This window comes from Electrona antarctica (assembly GCF_951216825.1).
Source record: "Electrona antarctica genome assembly, chromosome: 17".
NCBI classification, from domain to species: Eukaryota; Metazoa; Chordata; class Actinopteri; order Myctophiformes; family Myctophidae; genus Electrona; species Electrona antarctica.
Genome location: NC_136798.1, coordinates 21,267,334 through 21,287,718, shown reverse-complemented (window position 1 = coordinate 21,287,718; position 20,385 = coordinate 21,267,334). Strand labels below are relative to the sequence as shown.

Below are 20,385 nucleotides of genomic sequence, written 5' to 3'. Positions count from 1 at the left end.
TTATGTGTACAGCTGTTCTCAAAGTTAGGTCCAGGGACCCTCAGGGTTCCTTGATGGGGTTCCAAATGGACCCTTACTGGTCTGTAACACCATGAGTTATGGGAATTTAACACATATCGCGCAATAATCGTATATTTACGTTTTATAAACCCCTACACTTTAACGCCACCGTCGTATATTTATGTTTTAGGGTGTTAATATAAGCACAGAAAACTGATCATGCTAATAATTACTGGACTGGATGCCGCCATCTTGGAACGGACAATAACAAACACTGAAATGCTCCATACCCACAAGGCAAGTTCCATAGAGTCCCGTAATGGCCGCGAGCTTTAGTGGCGTTTATCTCTGAATTGAGGCACAGATGAGGTGATATGAGGCGAAGTACTATATTAGATCAATAACAAATAAGCGCCTCCATGCTAGTTCCATGCTAGATCGACCCGCTGAAACGGCATCGGCTAATACTACATACAGGATCCTCAATTTGTATTTTTTTGCAGTTTTCGCGTGGCAAGGGTAAAAGAGGTGCCCAAGAACCGCCTGACAGGAAAAGTGTTAAAAGGTTTGGGAACAACTGGTGTAGATTATTTACATTTTGGTTGTGTGTTGTGTCCTGTCTTCAGGTGGAAAAGACGTCGGAGGGAGCCGGTCCTTTGAGAGCAGTCAAGAGTGACAGTCTGGCAGAGGACAGAACCACAGCCACTGTAAACTCTGTATGTTTCCATTTCCATTCACTCATAGTCATGGCATATCATACTGTGGTTCAGTGATATGCTCAATGATTAACAGTATATACTTTTTTCTTTTTTAATTTTTTTTAGGCTTTCCATTGAGTCCTTATGCATGATGTGGGTGGGATCTAAAAGCCCAAATAAATAGGCTAACACTGTTTTGTTCTTCCGTCAGGCCAAGGGTTCGTCGGGACCCCTGGCCCCTCCGCCCAAGCCAGTGCGTCGGAGGTTGAAGTCTGAAGACGAACTTCGACCAGAAGACGAGCCGCACGGCCCACAGAAGTCCAACCTCATCGCCGCCGTCCTGGCCACTCAACCTTCCATCAGCAGGTACACAACTCTACAGCCATCACTGGAAGTTGTGAAATCCTTATATTCAATAATCAAGCAACGGCGAATGCTGGGTGATCATTCATCACATACCCATAAACGTCTTTATTCACAAAGACTACTACAAATTATAGCTGCAACTGCGATGGGTGTACACCTGGGTGCAGTACTTAGTTCAGACTAGTCATTGGTCCGACAAACGACAACCTACCTCAAACCCTAACCATAACCGCAAGCACGGGAGCAGCGCATGTTCGAACGGTTTCCGCTCAAACACGGTTCCCGACGGAATTACGTGTGGATCCCGTAGATCTTTGGCATTTTCCCACTCCTATTAGGCATTGGATATTGGATATGATGATCGGACAGACTCTCATTCATTTACAGCCAAATCTGTGCCAGCCTAAATAAAATATTTGTTGATGTTTGGACAAACTGTCATTGATTTATGGACACATTTGCGCCAAGCCCATGCATGTGTTTGGAACTCTTGACACCCCCTATTGGGTGATTTAAAAAAATGTTTTTGATGCATGATTGAAACATATCCTGTGAGATTGGTGATGTATGTAATGTGGCTTGTGTTGTGCCTGTGTGTTTTCATCTCAGGTCAGTAGGGAAGGATAAGAAATCCATCCAAGCATCCATCAGGAGAAACAAGGAGACCAACACAGTTCTGGCACGACTCAACAGTGAACTGCAGCAACAGCTGAAGGTACAATGTACACACACACACACACACACACACACACACACACACACACACACAATCTACTGTACCATTTTAGTTGCATGTGGATTAATTCCTTATTAAAGGAGTTATGAAACCGTTCATTTAATGAAGACCTTCTTAGTTCCAATTGTTTATTGCTAGGTTTTTCGCAGACATAGGGTCTGAGTATATTTATTGTTGACCTACCAGTGTATTCAATGTGATGTAGAACACCTGGAATGTGAAACTGTCGGAGACTCATCAAAGTCCTCCACCTTTCAGCATTGTCTTTTCAAAGGTCTGCATGTTGGCAGTCTATACTACCTCCTGGAGGGCTTTAATAGTCAGTGTGGGTAACTGACTGACTGACTCTTCGTTGTTGAAACATGCATACATGACAATCATTCCCTCTCCCTACTGCCGACAGCCAGCAATGTGTGAATGTGAGTTCATTCTAATCAGAACCCATTGATTAATTGAAGCTTACCATTACCATGATATTATAACTGAAAAACAGATACTAGATGTGCCCCTTTGGTCCAATTTAAGGATTTCTCAATGGAATGAGTAAAATATTTAATTTGTACCCCCTTCCTACCCTGTTGCTTCCATAAATCTATATGAAGTTGTAAATCAGGCTCTGTGTTGGAATAAGCTCTCAGTCACCAGTGGAGAAATCAAGTTGAGCAATAAATAAGTTCATAGATCAGCTATTTTTGGCGAAGAGAATTGGTGTAGAGGGGGAAAGGAAGGGACCAAGTATACAGCCCTGGGAGACCCAGGCCAAAAATATATACAGAGTAGAAGTGGTTAAACCTCAGTAACTTTGTCGGGCAATTGGCCTGTGTTCAGGGGAGGCAAGCCGGGCGGTGAAGTTGATATTGGTCATTACACACAATAGACTCATTAGTGCCAAACCATTTGTTATTGTCATTGTCAGGACCTGCTGGAGGAGAGGATATCCCTTGAGGTTCAACTGGAGCAGCTCAGACCTTTCTCCCATCTGTAACCTGTGTATGTTTTTGAAGGAGGGCAACGCCTTCCTTTCTGGAAGACTGAAGCAAGTGCACGCAGGGGGGCTTCTGTGTGTTCAAGTCTCAACACTCTCCTAGCCATCCCTCTCTCCTTCCATTGACCCGTGGGCCTCTGTACCCTGCTTTTCTCTGGAGACTTGACCTGCCATGGCCGTACTGCTGAGACAGACACACACACACACACACTATACGCATATCAATGGCAAGCAGTGTGAGCATACCATTGTCCAGTGGTTCTCAAAGTGGGGTCCAGGGACCCTCAGGGTACCTTGAGGGGATTCTATATGGACCTCGAGTCTGTAACTCGAGTCTACAGATGCAACCAAATTGGTCCATCTGTACACTCTGAGTTACGGGGGTCCTTGAAATGAAAAGGTTTGAGAACCACTGCTGGAGTCTTACCACTGCTGTAGTCCTACCAGGGAGAGAGTGGTGGGGCAGGTGGATGTTACATACTCTGGCACTTTTTTGTTTTCCTTGAGAAATGCAAGCAGTTTGGACCACGGGCTGACTGTGATGCAGTCGGGAGTGTTTTAAGACCGCCATCCCACCGCTACTGTGGTCTGAGCCGGCCCACACTGCTGCTGTTTGAAGACTGAAAAAGAGAGGCATAGAGATTGTGTTGTGTGTTATGCGTGCATCTGTGACTGTGCCTATGTCCCTGTCTGTTGGTGTGTGTGTGTTTGTCTTTGTCTTCCCCTCCATTTCTTCTTGTGTACATGATTTTGTGAGCGGTTGGTGTGTGTGTAAACGGTATAAGACAGGTGACATTTACATAGACGGCACGTAATGGAACGAGTGTCCTCTCCTTCTGTCTTCATTCTGTTCAGTAGGAATGTTACAGTGTTTGGAATTGGTCCGTTTAGATTGACTGAACCTCCTAACGAGTGACTGAACGTAGTAGCTCATGCTCTCTACCTGGCCAATTTTCACTACCACCAACAACTAAACAGATCTTCCAGCTTTTCTTGACAATTTGAACACAACTCGGAGGATCAAACATTTGTCCGTAACACCCTGGCGTTCCTACCTTGGGCGTGTCATTATAGACGAACATTTCCTCCCCAAAAATCAGAAATGTTCAAAAATAGCAAATGTACAAGCTCATGAGCAATGCAATGCTTTGTGATGTTGTAGATCTGCTATTGCAAATTGCAAAAGTTCTTTAGCACCAGATTTCCTATTTTACGAACTGGTACGTGACTTTCTTTCATTCGTCTAGTCCATTGAGAAGCAGAGAAACCCACCATTTCCACTGTTCCTGGCTTTAATCTTGTACTGACAGACTTCAAGACACTAGATCAGTGGTCTTCAACAGGGGCTCCGGGAGACCGGGACCCCTAGGCAGTCCTCAGAGGTACTCCAGTGGGTCTATCAAATCTTTGTGATAGGATATTTGTTTTTTACATTAACCACTTGAATCCTAGGATCTCTATTCAACCGAAAATAGCAGATTTACAAGCTCACAACGCAAGGCGGTGTGCACTTGTAAATCGGCTGTTTTTGGCAAAGATGTTTGGTGTAGGGGGAAAAGGAGCAAATCAAATCAAGTGTTGAAGGTTTTAGTGGTTTAATGTCTGAAATTAACAACACATCAGTTTACACAACTCTGATGATAGTCATTGAAGCTTCAAGCTACCTATGAAATATATGAAAAGGTTTAATCTGCAACATGATTGTATGCAATGTAGCTGGGGTCCCTGCTTCATCTCTCAGCTACGGGATCAATGTAGCTGGGGTCCCTGCTTCATCTCTCAGCTACGGGATCCTTGGGCTGAGAAACAATGTAGCTGGGGTCCCTGCTTCATCTCTCAGCTACGGGATCAATGTAGCTGGGGTCCCTGCTTCATCTCTCAGCTACGGGATCCTTGGGCTGAGAAACAATGTAGCTGGGGTCCCTGCTTCATCTCTCAGCTACGGGATCAATGTAGCTGGGGTCCCTGCTTCATCTCTCAGCTACGGGATCCTTGGGCTGAGAAACAATGTAGCTGGGGTCCCTGCTTCATCTCTCAGCTACGGGATCCTTGGGCTGAGAAACAATGTAGCTGGGGTCCCTGCTTCATCTCTCAGCTACGGGATCCTTGGGCTGAGAAACAATGTAGCTGGGGTCCCTGCTTCATCTCTCAGCTACGGGATCCTTGGGTAGCTGGGGTCCCTGCTTCATCTCTCAGCTACGGGATCCTTGGGCTGAGAAACATTGAAGACCCCTGCACTAGACAGACATGATCAGACAGTCCAGCCCTAGCAGGTTACAGAGCTACAATACATTTGAACACTTTTGTTTTCCAAAGGGGTAATTGGCACTATGCAAGGACAATTCTATTTCCCCAATAACAATTATATTTACACATAACCTTCCGAAACAGTATCTGTATCCGTTACTAAGTTACCCTTACGTCCTGACGTGCGGTCAGCACAGCCAGCCCTGACACAAGGGGGTGGGAACGGCTTTAAATGAACTCTGTTTCAGGGGTGGAGTAAGCCTAATGCTCAAGTTATGCCCCATCGTACGACGGTGTATAAATCGGGCATAATCTGCCAGTCTTGGCTCTCTCTTGATGCCTGTCAAAAATCCCCCTCATTGGACCTTGGATGAAGCCTGCAGACCTACCAAATGGACACCAGTCAACTGAAGCGGAGACCTGAATGACCCAACTGCACTTTGAATTTTAAACCCCAGTTGACCCCCTCCCTCTCTCCTTTCATGTCTGTCCTCCTTTCTCCTGGTGTTATATTAACCCACACATCATCTCCCTCTGTCTCCTGTATTCAGCAAATGTTGCTTTAAGAAGGAAGAAAAATAACGTGAACCACTAGAAGTTTTTGTTTTTAATTTGCATAGTATAACTTGAGAACTAGTTTGAAGAGGTTTTTGTGCCGCTTACCTTTAAAATGATCTCTTATCGCTGTCCCCTTTTGTATCTTCATCGTATATTCTTCTATGTTTCTGGAGGTTCCTGTTTGTGGTTTTGTTCTTTGGAAGAACCTTGTCCTCAAAGCCTTACTTTCCCCCAATCGGCATTCAGGTTTCCATGGTGACTGACTGACCTCTTTCTTCCTCATTGTTGTACCAAGGCTCGCCTTCTTTTTCTGCTGTCCAGAATGATGATGTAATTGGGGTGTAAGTGTGTGCGCGCGCGTGTGTGTGTGTGTGTGTGTGTTGGATTGTTTTCAGACCTGGAGGAAATACTGTTCATATCCCCTTTAAATCCTTCCGTTTTCGATTGATTGATCTTTCCTGGCACAGTGCAACCTATGAAATCATCCCCAGTCCCCAACTACATACCACACCCATATTTGGCAATCCAGGTAGGCAGAAGCAATCAATCAAAATGGTGTTTAATGGGAGATTGACTATCGTTTGCTGCCAGGTCTGTGTTGTATATTGTATGATACACACTTTTGAACTCATATGTAAATTTGCATTAATTGCTGACTAACGGCGAAAGAATATTCTATTTAATTCCTTCTCTCTTGGCTGTGGGATCCTAGATGTTTAACTGCATGGATGTATCTCTGCAGAGTCAACTAGCAGCTGTGTGATTTTTACACAAAAATAAAAAACGGCACAATATTTTAAATGCGCTCTCTGAACTGTTTTTCCTTTATTGGGAGTTTGAGGAGCAGCTGCCTTTGTTCATCAGTATTTATGATTTGAAATTTGAAATAATTATGCAGTGAGTGAAACATAGATGTGTAGAGGTTCATAGGGGTGTCTTTCCATCTACTTAATCTCCATTACAGAGAATACTAGTTTCTATTTGTTAACAGATCACACACACACAGACATAGATTTGAGCAGGATTTAATCACTATGCATTGTTTCATTGCTATAGACTGTACTCTATACAGAAGGATTCAAAGCAATGCTGACTGAACAATTACAGAAATGTCTTCAGAGCAAATGCTAACTCAACCTTTTAGTCTCTAAAATGGCAAGCTAATTTTACATCACCACATTAATACATGTCAAAGAGAAATGCTCAATTTACTACTTGCACAGATACGTGTGATCAACAAAAGTGGTAACTACAATAGTTTACTTTCCCGTTTGCATCTTTGCAACAAGACCATTTTACTCCATTCACAACTAATGGTTTTGATGTCAAAGATGATTTTAGGGAACTCTGGTACACAAGCTGCTTCTATTTTCCCATTGAGATTAAGAATGTCCTTTTCAAAGGAGACCTCACAAAGACATGAAGCAGGATGAGGATTTAGAATGTTCACCTAAACCTAAAGGATCTTTATTTAGTCTACAAAGGGTCAATGTGATTAGCTGACCCACATGAGCTCTCAATGTGAAGTAGGACTACATATTTATCTTCCAGCAGGTCAAAGTGTAACAAATTGAAAATTTGTAGCTGAAATGTCATTTTTTGCAAAGACTGTTGGATCATACAGTAGAACTGAGCGACCGTCCAGTATCTAGGTGAGCTCTGGTTAACGATTTCCAACAGAATCCCAGGATTTGCTGCAGGAGTTTCATGGTGTGCTGTGGGTTTTAAGGGTTTGCCACAGGGCGTTCAGGTGGGTTTAGGCGTTGTTCAGTTGTACTTTACTCAGACTTGGATTAATCCGAGACATTCTATTGTCAGCAGGCCGTGGAGAAGGCTATCTGCTGGCTTTACTTGACCACTCTACAGAGGGGGAGAAAAAAGGACATTTAATTAATTAGATTTTTATATTCATACAGTACACACACAGTGACCTTTATCTGTGGTGAGTGTCCAAGGCTTTGTCCAACTACAACAAATGATTACGCTGTCTAGCTGTAACTGTCTCTACAACACTGTCCTAAAATAGCATAATCTTCTCAGTCACTTAAACAATCACAGTGGTGTACACGTTCTCTCAAAGATTAGCAAATGTGCCTTGCTGCCTTCCTTATCTTTTCTTGTTTCTTCATTCAACTGCTGTTGAACCAGTCTTCAATTGTATCATAGCAGTACAAGAACTCCAACCACTAAACCAAGTTAAAAGCTCTATTTAAACATAGTAGATGCCATATCCATTGTAATAGCATTGTTGTAAGACTTGATCCTTCCATGTTGACAATTGTGAATTGTTCTTGATAGAAACGGTAGCGGAAATGCCCCCAAAAATGGCATAAGATGATTGAGTAACAGAAAAGGTTCGAGACTCAACTGACATGCAAGAGGGTATGCGCATGCATAAAGTGAATGGCAGATCGAGTGGCAAACTGAGTGACAAAGTGAATTTAACGTTGTTTAAAGTAATTTAATGCAATCAAATATAACTTTTCTGTTTGGATGTATGGGCTGTCAAGGCCAGAAAGTAGTTTTTTGCCACTCAGTAGGCATTCCTGCATAGCTTCCGGGTATGATGATGATTATCCGAGTATAAGTGAGGCTTAACGTCGCATCAGAATGTCGGCCCTCCCAGAGGGACACTCACATGGAGGTCTCTTTGTAGCGGTCGAGAGCCTCCTGGGCCACCACCTCGGAGAACTTGGGGTCGGACCAGGGGATGTCACCAGGCACGGTGATGGTCATGGGAGGTGAGTCAAAGATCTTCACTGACACATTGGTCTCCTCTGGAGTCTGCCCCTCGCCTTTCTCCTCTGTGTCCCTGGAAAGAACCTGCATGGGGAAGAGAGACGTTTAGTTATTGAGCCATGTCTGTCAGTGTATACACACTAAGTAACTGATCTCGGCTCATGTTTTTTGGTCATGGTTAATTTTATATTTGACCAGAGCGAATATGGTGCTGTATGAGACTAATTAACAAGATTGTTCAATAAATGTAATTTGTTTTCAGGGACAGGGAGAACTTGATATTGACTATATTCACACAGCCGCCATTTTGCTCTCACGTCATATTTGCGGGTTGGGAAGAAATAATTGGCATACAGTGGTATTACTAAATAGATGGTGTTTTTAATTCTTGACCACCCCCTTTGTTGGGGGTATAATGACAAAATTAGGTTTGAGGCATTTCTATTGTATTGGACAGTGTCAGGACAACACTAAAGAGGCTATAGTGAAAGAGGGTCAGTTTCAAATTGAAGAGGTTTTGTCATGGCTGCATGGGTCTGCGTCCGGCCCACTTGTGCTTCAACTGGCAGAGCCAGCAGGGCACCGCATCCCTCACCTCAAGGCACAAGTTCCTGCCTGGAACCATTCACACCAGCCTGCCATGTATTTTCTATCTCTCAAGCTAGGAAGACGGCAAATGAGAGAGGCTGACCCACACATGGAGGGCCTGCCAGATGGCCGTCCAACAGGCAAACTGTCACCAACCTAGGCAGACACCTATAGTGACTAATTAAGTACTCACACACTGTGCATTGTAATCCATCCAATAAAAATGCCCTTTAAAACCATCAATGTGGGGTGTACATAGTTTAGCACCAGTTATATGAGTCATTGCGGGCAGAGTGACAGTCTGCATACCGTCTCAATGTGCAACATCCCATCCTTGGTCTTGGTGCTGTTGGCCAATGCTGACACCCAGCCAAACTGCCTGTTGAACAGGTCCAGGGTGGAGGAGGTGTTGAGCATCTCCTCCTCGAACCTCCTCAACATGGTGGTGTACTCCTTGGTGAAGCGTTCAGCCATGGCAAGGGCCTCCTCCAGCTGCTCCTTCAGGGGCCCCTCCAGGGGGTTCCTGCCTGAACAGTCTGGGGTTAAGAAAATAGAAATATTGATTGATTGAATAGTTTATTAGACAGAATGTATAAACAGCAACAGAGTACAGTCAAACACTCAGTCCAAAAGGGATAGCACCAAAAAAACTCCTTGCGATCTGACTGAACTAGTTCTGACATAGGAAAGAGCACATATTGGCCTTAAGGAATCATTTGTAAAAGATTGTTTTAAACGAATATTACATAGTCATATTTGTCAGGTGAAACTTTCCTGCGCTCATAACATTAGGCGGTGTTATCACTAAGGCCCTCTGCTCCGCTGCAGTGTTTATATTATGTCTATGGTTGAGAGTGTGGTCTGGGCATTGTAGACTTCCGCCGTGCTTGTGTCATAGCTTAGGAGGCAGCCAATCATGACTAGGTTGCTACTATGCGATTGGCTGGCGGCGATTAGGCGGCTCCCATTGGCTTAGGCAGCATGGTGGCGACTCCCATTGATGACCAGGTCACTTACTTTTCATGAGCTTCCATTAGTCAGGTTTCACCTGACAAATCAAGAAAATGCACAGGAAAATCATCGCACCAATATGTTGGATTTCTTTGCATTTCTGGCATTCATTGCGGAGCTTGATGCAGCCAGCTGAGTTGCGGCGGATCTCCCGGCACGTCATCTTGCCGCCACCAAAAGGCCTGGTGATCACCACATCCTCGTTCACACTGCCGTCTGATATTCAAGACACACAAAAATGATTTAGTTTTAACCACATGAACACATCGGTATTCTGGGAATGTCAAAAGATATTTGGCAAACATAACAGATCTACAACCTCAGTGTGTGAGTTTCTGTGAAGAGATTTGGTGTAGAGGGGGGGAAAAGAGGGGACCAAGTATATAGACCCCTGGGTGCAGTGTTTGGGAAAGTTCTTTTTTTTTTATGAACTAGTACAGTTCACAGTTCATCATTCAAAAATTAAACTAAAGTTCATGGTTCCAAAAAATAAACTATTATAGTTCAGTCAGGACAACTCAAGAATGGATGGAATATAGATGTATTGAATATATAAAAAGCCATATTTTTTATGGTTTGGAGATTAATTGGATCTGCTTTTTAGGTACTCGGATCAAGCAACCAACCAACCAAGTTTCAAACCTCCAGTCCAAACCTTAAAAAAAACCTTTAGGATTAATAAAGTGACAACTTTTACAATATCTCCATTACCATTATCCAAATTAACTCCTTAAAAAAATAGCAATTTTGCAATGTGAAATGCCACCGAATTCTTAATCATTTTCCTTGTCTTTATGGGCACACTTGTGAAAGCTGCATGCTGTTATTGTGAAGGCAAAGGTTTCTGAATGTTCTCTGTTCTCACAGCCTGCATATCTCCGCGTGGTGAAAATAGCTGATCTACAAGCTCACAACGTGTCGCCGACGCGTTGTGAGCATGTAGATCAGCTATTTTCAGCACGGAACACGTTGTACGACGAAGAATAAATCAGGCATCACTGCGCTTCACTCGTGGGAGGGAGATGTATTTTGTTGGCCCGATATGGACACATTACCTCCTCGACGCAAAAATAACTAACTAAGCTATTGGAAGAACATCTGTTAGAAAACATACCTTCATTGGTGGGTGTTTCCATTTCTTCGTCCATATCCATCATTGAGCCAAACAGGTTCCTGGCCATGCCCATCATGGGGAAGAATATGCTGTGGAAGCCAGACTGTGGCTCCTGCAGTGGGGAGCGGGCCACGCGGACAGGCCTGTCCAGCCCCCACAGGCTCATGGGCAGGCGGAACGGGCCAGGGAACATGCCTGTAGGAGGGTGAATGGTCTGCATGTGGTCGAACACCTGAGAGAGACGATGGAAGACATCGAGAGGCAGACCTATTATTCATCTTGCGAAGTTAGTTCAGATCTACTGATATACTATGCCAGTCCACATGTCATACGCTGTTGTATTTAAGCTCACCTAAGGCTGCAATCTTCCCGAAAACTAGAGTTCTCAACAGGCCCACCTGTCCATTCAAACTCTAGACGGGCCTGCCCCAAAGTTATTAGTGCTGCCGTGACCGGCAGCCTGCGAAACCTAGAGTTCTCAACATGCCAAAAAATTAAGGCCCGGCCCTACCTGGGCCCTCATCAAACCCTGTACACTCAAGAGAATGTCCCCGCTACCACCCTTAGATCTCCATATACTGTACTGACCTGTTCTGAAATTCCATATGTTGATCTGATCTCATCAAATCCTGTACACTCAAGACATGGCCAATACAGAATTAATTCTATGTTGATCCCCATGCCAAAGTGCCAGCGCTCGTCCAGCAATCTGACGTCAACGAGGCGGATGCATGCACACAACCTCGCCCTTTAGGGCGAAGTCGCTTCTCGCCCTCAGGCGTCTTACTGGTGTCTTTTATGTTTACTGTGGTGGAGTATCCAGTACCTTCATGCTGTCGAGGAAGATGCTGTCCACACTGTCAGCCACCACAGAGTATTTGTCCTCCAGGTTGTGGAACTGCTCTGTCTGTCTCTGGCCCTCTCTCTCCAACACGTCCATATTCTCCCCGTTCACCCAGATAGAGAATGGAGATGTCCTGTTCAACACCTCCTCCAACTGGAGACGGTAGGAGGATAGGATAGGGCAGGAGATGGGGCAAAGGAAGGAAGGAGATGCAGTAAGTATGTACGCAGTTATTATTATTTTTATTACTGAATGAATAAATTAATGTACTGTATGTATGGTCTGCATTTTTATAGCATCTTTATTCAAAGCACATTACAATGTGCAGTACATTCACATTACATTCACACACAGCGGAGGCAACCTTGCAAGGTACCACCTGCATCGAGAGCAGTTTAGGGATCAGTGTCTTGCTCAAGGACACTGACACAAAGCCAGGAAGAACCATCGAATTGGGAACATTCCGGTCCTCAAGCGGCTGTACCTCCTGGGCCACAGCCATATAATCATCTGCTGTGCTACATACATAACACACATAACACTATAAAATAACACTGCCTCTGTGCCGTGTTAGCTTTATTTTGTGTGCAGGAAAGAGAGCATTCCATTCCATTGAGGCCACAGTGCAGAAAGATCAAGATAATAAGAATAAAGCCTCTTATGTGGTATAAGTAAGCCAAGGTGTTGGTGAAGAAAAGATAATGGCAGCTCTGTCTAATGAATGTTGCAACCAATTAGAGCCCAACCGATGCCACATTTTTGGTATGCTGATCCTGATTTTGGAGAGTCCTAGCCCACTGATTATTGATGTTTGATTAACTTTTATTGTCCGAAGGCATGGGGAGATAGTATGTTTTGCACCGTTGGCTTGATCGCAGCCATACTCTGCACACACACTCCCTGAATGCCACAGCTGAACCTCTGCCCCAAGGTTTTCACATTGGCCTCTTATAGCGCCACCAGGAGGCCGCTTTGTGCAAAACAACTTTTTGGACAGTACACCTACAGATTTTGTCCAAACATCATGTGAATTGGTACACAATCTCTCTAGAGCCATTCAATGAAACGGGTCTTTCAGATTTTTCAGACTCCATCCTGATTGGCTACTACCCAAAACCAACACTACCCAACACCAACAGTTTTGCAGTTTTGCAAGTTTATAGTCTGGTTATGTAATACTTGGAAAGAGAAAGAAAGTTTAGAGTTAGGGTTACAATTAAGAACACATCCAGAGTATGGTGCGTGTGTTTGTGTTTATGGTTGTCCTGACCTGACGTCCCACCAGGCCAGCGCCACTGCTGCAGGTTCTGGAATAATATTTGATGCAGGTGTTCTTCAGGCAGGGCTTACACTCCTCCCATAGAGCATGCATGGTCTCATTGCACACCTCCTCCTCCTGCTCCAGCTTGGACTCCATCTGCTGAGCCTTACGCATCGCCTCCTGCACAGAGGAGGAGAGAGAGAAGGTACCATGTCTGTTGCCTATTTGGATCTGATTGATTATATTTTTCTTATTTTGCAGAAACTTAGAAACTAAGCAAATAATAAGTCTGTATTTTGTCTTAAATTACAGATTTCATCTGCAAGTAACCATGTAAGAAGTGGGATGATGTACAGTAAACCAGTCATTGTTGATTAGGTTTCTAACTAATCTCTCTTGTCTCCTCTTCTCTCCTCCTTGTACCTCCTTCATTAGCTTGGTCTTCTCCAGGTCTTCGAGGAACTTCTTGTGGTCATCAGAGGACTTCTCCATGACGTTCTTCATCTCCTTCACTCCATTGATGGCGTTCTCTATCTGCTTGTCCAGATACTTTACACCCAGCTCAGAGATCTCTGCGGAGAAATAAATGGGAATACACCGTAGGTTATGTGCTGCGTGTGTGTGGGACTGTGTGGCATTGTTTGTATTGTAATAGTGTCACATAATGTGTCTGGAAAATGCTGGATAAACCATGACCGAGACAAATAAACTATCTAGTGTCCTCGTGACAGATTTCCATAGATCTAGAACATGCAGAGCTAAACTCACTAATATCCTGGTTGCCTGTATTCCCCAGTCACCCGTTATCCCTAAACCAGTGGTTCCCAACACTGGTCCTTTGGGGACCTCTCAGGTGCCCCTGGATTTGTTTTCCAAATCGCACTATAGTTAACCCATTAAGACCTGAGACCAGATTCTACAAATGTCAGGGGTTCTAAAACTTTATGTCAAGGACTCCCAGAATGTATTTGGCCACAGACCCCCCCCCCCCCCCCCCCCCCATCTCAGAATATTCTGTTCCAGGGACCTCCAGAAGCAAAGATTTGAGTTCAAAATGTTCGCTGTGAAAGAATATTTATTCAAAGATTTGCACCACATTTTAAAGATTTTTCAAAAATAGCAGATCTACAAGCTCATAACGCGCATGTGCTGCACTATGAGCTTGTAGATCTGCTATTTTTGAATTTTAAAATAATGGTTGAAGTGATTAAAAGCTATGGTGACACAGATGCATTTCACGTCTTAATGGATAAATTATACACATCCATATTTGTCTCCACCAGGCCGAAGGCATGGGGAGAGAGTATGTTTTGCACTCCGTCCGTCCGTCCGTGTGTCCGTGTGTCCGTCCGTGTGTCCGTCCGTGTGTCCGTCTGTGAACAGCTAATCTCTGGCACCGTTGGCTTGATCGCAGCCATACTCTGCACACACACTCCCTGAATGCCAGAGCTGAACCTCTGCCCCAAAGTTTTCACATTGGCCTGTTATAGCGCCACCAGGAGGCCGCTTTGTGCAAAACAAATGTTTTGACAGTACACCTACAGATTTTGTCCAAACATTACGCAAATTGGTACACAGTCTCTCTAGAGCCATTCAACGAAACGGGTCTTTCAGATTTTTCAGACTCCATCCTGATTGGCTAAGATTGGCTTCCAAAGTTCGCAGGAGTGCTCCGTTTCAAACAAAATGATGCAAATCATGAACACATGGTGTGATTTCCGTGAAATGTTGCACGCACATTCCCACTAGGTCAAGGAAGAAATGCCACTTGAATATTTTCAACTCAGCCACATGGTGGCGCTATAACTGGCCGATTTGTGTTTTTACCTATAACTTCACCGATCTGTGTAAAACCATGTATGCACACTCCCTAGAGGCCAAGGAAAAACCTTTGCCTGGAATTTTTCACATCTGCTCTTTATAGCGCCACCAGGAGGCCGACATATGTAAAACACATTTTCTAATATTACTCTTTTTATCCAAATTTCACGCACATCGGTACACATGCTCTCCATAGTCATGTGATCATGTGATTTGTTTGAGTTCTCATAATTATCCATCCTGATTGGCTACGATTGGCTTCTAAAGTTTTCAGGAGTAGCCCGTTTTGTACAAATCGCCACAACTCCGCAACGCAGCGTCCGATTGCGGTGAAACTGTGCATGCCTATTCCCACTACTAGGCTGAGGAAGAAATGCCACTTGACAGTTTTCAAATCAGCCTCATGGTGGCGCTACAACAGGCCAAGTCGCGTCACACACACATAAACATGTTTATATTACTCCTAAACATTTTGCCAAACATCACACAATCCTATCCTCCTGGTGGAGACCTGTGCCCAGAAGGGCACTTTTTCTAGTTTACCGTGTGCCCGAGAACTTACGGTTGAGGTCTTCTTTAGAGGGAGGCAGGATGCAGTTGACGGAGGCCAGGGTCAGGGCCACCACAGCCAGAGACTTCACTGTCTTCCTCCTCATCATCATCATCATCATCAGCATCCTCTCTGACTAGATCGGGGCCAGCAGGCAATACAGATGAATGGAAAGCTGAGAAACACGGAGACGTAAGTAAAGGCGAATGCAAATGCCTATACGTGCATGTGCATTCATGTGGCACACATACACAATCACAAGCCCACAAACCATCGCCCTTTAATAATAGAGAGATGCACGATATTGAAATTATGACCGATATCCGATCGATCACTGTATATTTATATTGAACTCATTGAGGAATTTTTTAATTTTAGATTTTTGTTTTGCTGGACAAAGTAGATGGTAAACCCCCCTCCCCACTAGCATTATTTTTAGACCAATTTGATAGTGATATATGGCATTTTTATGCCCCATATCTATGGCCAATTTTGATAGGCTACCGATTATATTGTGCATCTCTACCCATTATGTTGTGTAATTATGTATGTGTAGAAATATATAATAAGGTTTGCCACAGAGAGAGATGACCCAAGCTGGACACGCACACACACACACACACACACACACACACACACACACACACACACATTTAATAGAAAACAGCATGGCAGGAAACAAAGCAAAGACTTTAGGTCGGTCTGGCCTTCATAATAGGACGGTATCAGGATTGGTTTTCAGAGCAGTGGGCGTACACTATAGGTTTGTTTTCTCCACCGTCAAAGCCAGTAAATTAGCAGATGTATTAGCAGGTGCAGATCTCTCATCGTCTTGCTATGAGAGTGAGCTCATCCCTTTCAACCTATTGACCTTGGTGTTATTGTAATGTCACCATGTCTCCACTGGAGGGGGTGTGAATAGCATCCATGATAAACCCTGCAGAGCTATGCAGTAACTCATAACCATATTCTCATCTTTGCTGCACACTGGCTTACCTGGCAGTTAAATTAATATAGTGCCATGTTTGCACAAACTTAAAAACCCTGATGTACTCCTTTCTGTTTTCCTATATAGTTATATTTTGCCATGTGTTTTTATTTTATTTATAGGACAGAAGAGAGAGGGAGAGAGGGAGGGAGGGGGAGTTTTACATGCCCCATAAATTCAAACACATGATGACAAAACTATGCTTGTGTTAAATTAACAAAGAACACCAGATGGCCCTTTGAATTTCTCTGCAGCCTATACCCTCCTGGATTTAATATTTGGGAAGTGGTGTAAAGGCAGACAGAAAAAAAGAGTGAGAGATATATACACAGGATATCATCTGACAGATTAGATCACATTCTGTCCTGTGTGTGGAATGGAATGGGGAGATCTGCTTGTCATGGAACTCTCTTTCTCTGTCGCTCTCTCTCTCTCTTTGTGACTTGCAATCTCTGTTGATTATTTCTACCTCATAAATTAATCCCCTAGAAGTCTAGATGCATGGGATCTCAAAATGTGTAAGCCCTGCAACTTTCATGTACTCAGTGTGTCATATTATGACCAAAGACAGTGGCTCAATATTTATTAATAGCATTTTGATAACCTGCACCCTCCCACTGCACACTGTCCCAGTTTCAATGCCCCATTTTAAGCTGTTTAGAAAATGTAATTGTAATGTAATCTCATACATGTTTGTGTAGTTTATGTTGTGAAAAATACTCCCTGTGCTAAAATACTCCCTGTGCTAAAACAGTGTTCAGTTGGTTCAAAATGGCATTAGCCACTTAATCAGTCTACTGTCCTTTCTGTCAAAACAAGCCTCCTCTTTCTGTACGGACCAGGCCAGTGTCCTTCCTTTCTGTACGGACCAGGCCAGTGTCCTTCTGTCCTTTCTGTACGGACCAGGCCAGTGTCCTTCTGTCCTTTCTGTACGGACCAGGCCAGTGTCCTTCTGTCCTTTCTGTACGGACCAGGCCAGTGTCCTTCTGTCCTTTCTGTACGGACCAGGCCAGTGTCCTTTCTGTACGGACCAGGCCAGTGTCCTTCCTTTCTGTACGGACCAGGCCAGTGTCCTTCCTTTCTGTACGGACCAGGCCAGTGTCCTTCTGTAATTTCTGTACGGACCAGGCCTCTTTCTGTACGGACCAGGCCAGTGTCCTTCTGTCCTTTCTGTACGGACCAGGCCAGTGTCCTTCTGTCCTTTCTGTACGGACCAGGCCAGTGTCCTTCCGTTGTCCCAGCGCCAGTGGAACTCAACTCATGCTGGGCAGGAAGAAAATGTCCCAATTCTGTCCTAAATGGCTTGTGGTTCAAGGATGATGCATTGGCTGCAGCCGCTTGTACAATGAGGTTAGCTCCCGTGTGACAGTTAACTGGTAAACCAGGCGGTGAACTGTAACATTCAGTGTAAATTTAGGAGCAACCCTTAGGAGGATTCACAAAACGTTTTCTTCATTGCCCTTTTATAGTGCTAATACAGAATGGGTGGAAGAGAGGGCAGGAGTTAGTCAACTTGGAGGACAAAGAGAAAGAGTTTACTTAAGAGTGCAAAGAATGAAAAACTACTGAGAGAGAGCAGGGGGTGTGAATGACTCGCGTATTTTCAGCTAAAATAAAGTACGCCTACTCACTTTTCAATCAATCAATTCTTCTTTCCGCATCCGTTCTCAATTTCTCTTTTTTTGGACAGTCATGCCAACAAAGCATCTTTAAAATGTATATTAGCTGACAGAGACAGCAAGGGAGAGATAGAAACCAGCACAGAGACAGAGATGGACAGAGGCATAGACAGAATGGTACAGTTGGTATTGGCTGTTTGCATAATTCCAGCAGCAGGGGTCTTGGTTACACAAGGAAAAGAATGCTAGCATTTCCCTGCCATAACCAGGCAACACTGTTCCAATCCAGATGTTGACCATGTGCAATTGTGCACGTGCAAGAACAGCAGGTCAAGAACCAAAAACTGAGTTTGGTTTTGACTGACAAGTTGACAACATTTAAAGCAAAACTCAGGTCCCATTATGAACCTAATGTTCAATTGCTAACAATTTAAATAACAATAATAGTTATAATAATGATTGAAACACAGCTACATTTTAAAGATGCCTCTTCTGTGGGCTATGGTACAGATGTCTCAGAGCACTGGCTTAAAAGTCTACCAAATCCGGCATTTATGATTTAAGTCTGACACTGGGGTAAGACAAATGGTAGCTGGTTCACAAAGACTCCTAGAGCTCTAAAGTAGGACATCCGCTCCACAGGGTGCTTGACCTTGGCATATTAGAGCGGATTTCTTCTGTGTTAAAGCCTTTTTGATGGAGCAAAATATTGTTATGTAAGGATCAGAGACCTGTGACATTGAATTGATTTCTCTCTGCTATACACTCGGCTGGAGTCAGGGTTAATTTTACTCAGGGATTGCAATAGACTAAACACTAGCACTGTAACAGTGCTTCATATATTTGATATTGCTTCTTTGTCTTTGTTTTTTCCGACTATTTTCCGTTAGGGGGTCGCCAGCGGATCATCCTTTTCCATCTCTTCCTGTCCTCTGGAAGAGGATGCCAATAGTCGAGTCTCAAGACAGACTTGAGAGTCTACCAATAATCAATACTGAACTTTGTGACCAGACAAAACAACAATTTGCTTGTAATAACTTGTAATAACTCTTAATCACACTGACAAATGTGTGGTGTGTAAATACCGGTAGTTCAAATCTGTAATGGCATATCAATTGCTTCACAATGAGAGATGTTGGCTCATGAAATGCATAAAAAATAATCCCTATTTCACCGTTTTAAACTAGAAACTATATCATGAGGAAATCATTAAGAAGAAAGATCTGTATAAACATGCAAATCTTAAACTTCTTCCCTGTGCTGTGCTAATTAAGTTTGGTTCTTCAATGGTCTGTGAAGAAATTATATGACTCCAAAAAAACAGAATGTTTTTAACATTAAGTCGCAAATGCGTGTGTTTAAAACCAAAATTGCAGCGACGTATCCCTTTAATGTTTAATCCAGTTGTTGTGGTCCTGACCACTGGGCTGCACCCACACCCATGAGTAAGCAATAATAACAGCTGTCACACACAGGCATGAGGTCAGTGTTTGCGCACTAGCAAAAAAAGATTTACATCATTGAGAAATAATTCAAACTGCAGTTCACAGCACAAGAACTGAGCACATATGGGCACACGTAAAGATCTATTCTATTGTGCACTGTTGAATTCCATTAAAAACTATATACTCGTTTAGAGTAACGTTTACATTTATTTGTAAAAACGCACAGATGCAATTGCATTATTTTCACTATCTAGGCTAGAAAAACAAGAAAACAAGCTGTGCACTGTCCGCTGTGCAGAACATTAAGGTTAATGTCAACATCCTCACATCAACATGAAAAAGACCGCAACTATCCTCCACACACGCACTCACCTCTCCAAGGTCCGTACTGTTCCTTCTCCACGGTGGGTGGACGCGCTGTTTGCTTGTCTCCCGAGAGGGTTTTTATAGTGACGGTGCGGGTGGGGGGCGGTGTGTGTGAGTCACTGTGAGAATGACACCGCTGTGCTGCTGGAGCAGGATGGAGGACTTTTCCAGAAGTTGTGTAATTTATGGCTCAGCGGTCAAGGCTGCGGGGCTGCGGCACGTCCACCAGAGGGCAGGTGCGGCCTTTGTTTGGCTCGTGAATAGTTATAGCCAGGTACCCCCCCCCCCTCTCTCTCTCTCTCTGTGTGTGTGTGTGTGTGTGTGTGTGTGTGTGTGTGTGTGTGTGTGTGTGTGTGTGTGTGTGTGTGTGTGTGTGTGTGTGTGTGTGTGTGTGTGTGTGTGTGTGTGTGTGTGTGTGTGTGTGTGTGTGTGTGTGTGTGTGTGTGTGT

The 20,385-nt window shown here is 43.9% G+C and overlaps 2 protein-coding genes across 3 annotated transcripts in view; one reads left to right on the top strand and one right to left on the bottom strand.

Annotated features, from left to right (window-relative positions):
• Nucleotides 1-6,394, top strand: part of reps1 (RALBP1 associated Eps domain containing 1) — a 30,124-nt gene extending 23,730 nt beyond the window's left edge. For both annotated transcript variants that reach the window (XM_079526222.1, XM_079526221.1), the window contains exons 16-19: nt 627-716; nt 910-1,064; nt 1,674-1,779; nt 2,717-6,394. In XM_079526222.1, coding sequence (XP_079382348.1) covers nt 627-716; nt 910-1,064; nt 1,674-1,779; nt 2,717-2,785 — 420 coding nt within the window. In that variant the 3' untranslated portion in view covers nt 2,786-6,394. The remainder of the gene's footprint in view (nt 1-626; nt 717-909; nt 1,065-1,673; nt 1,780-2,716) is intronic.
• Nucleotides 6,395-6,518: 124 nt separating this feature from the next.
• clu (clusterin) lies at nt 6,519-20,078 on the bottom strand. Its single transcript, XM_079525774.1, has 10 exons — nt 19,943-20,078; nt 15,531-15,693; nt 13,571-13,719; nt 13,157-13,327; nt 11,869-12,039; nt 11,043-11,274; nt 10,004-10,144; nt 9,227-9,453; nt 8,229-8,413; nt 6,519-7,450 (listed from the first exon to the last, which is right to left on the bottom strand). Exons 2-10 carry the CDS (start codon nt 15,643-15,645, stop codon nt 7,438-7,440), a joined length of 1,404 nt encoding a protein of 467 aa, XP_079381900.1. The 5' UTR covers nt 15,646-15,693; nt 19,943-20,078; the 3' UTR covers nt 6,519-7,437.
• Between the last annotated feature and the right edge of the window lie 307 nt (nt 20,079-20,385).

Bases quoted from the DNA above. Each gene is read 5' to 3' on its own strand.
- clu (XM_079525774.1), bottom strand. From the start codon at position 15,645: ATGCTGATGATGATGATGATGATGAGGAGGAAGACAGTGAAGTCTCTG. The intron at 11,275-11,868 runs GTACTGGATACT...CGTCTCTCTCAG, and splicing joins TCTTCCTCGACAGCATGAAG to GTGTTCGACCACATGCAGAC. The intron at 8,414-9,226 runs GTATGCAGACTG...TTCCCCATGCAG, and splicing joins GGATGTTGCACATTGAGACG to GTTCTTTCCAGGGACACAGA.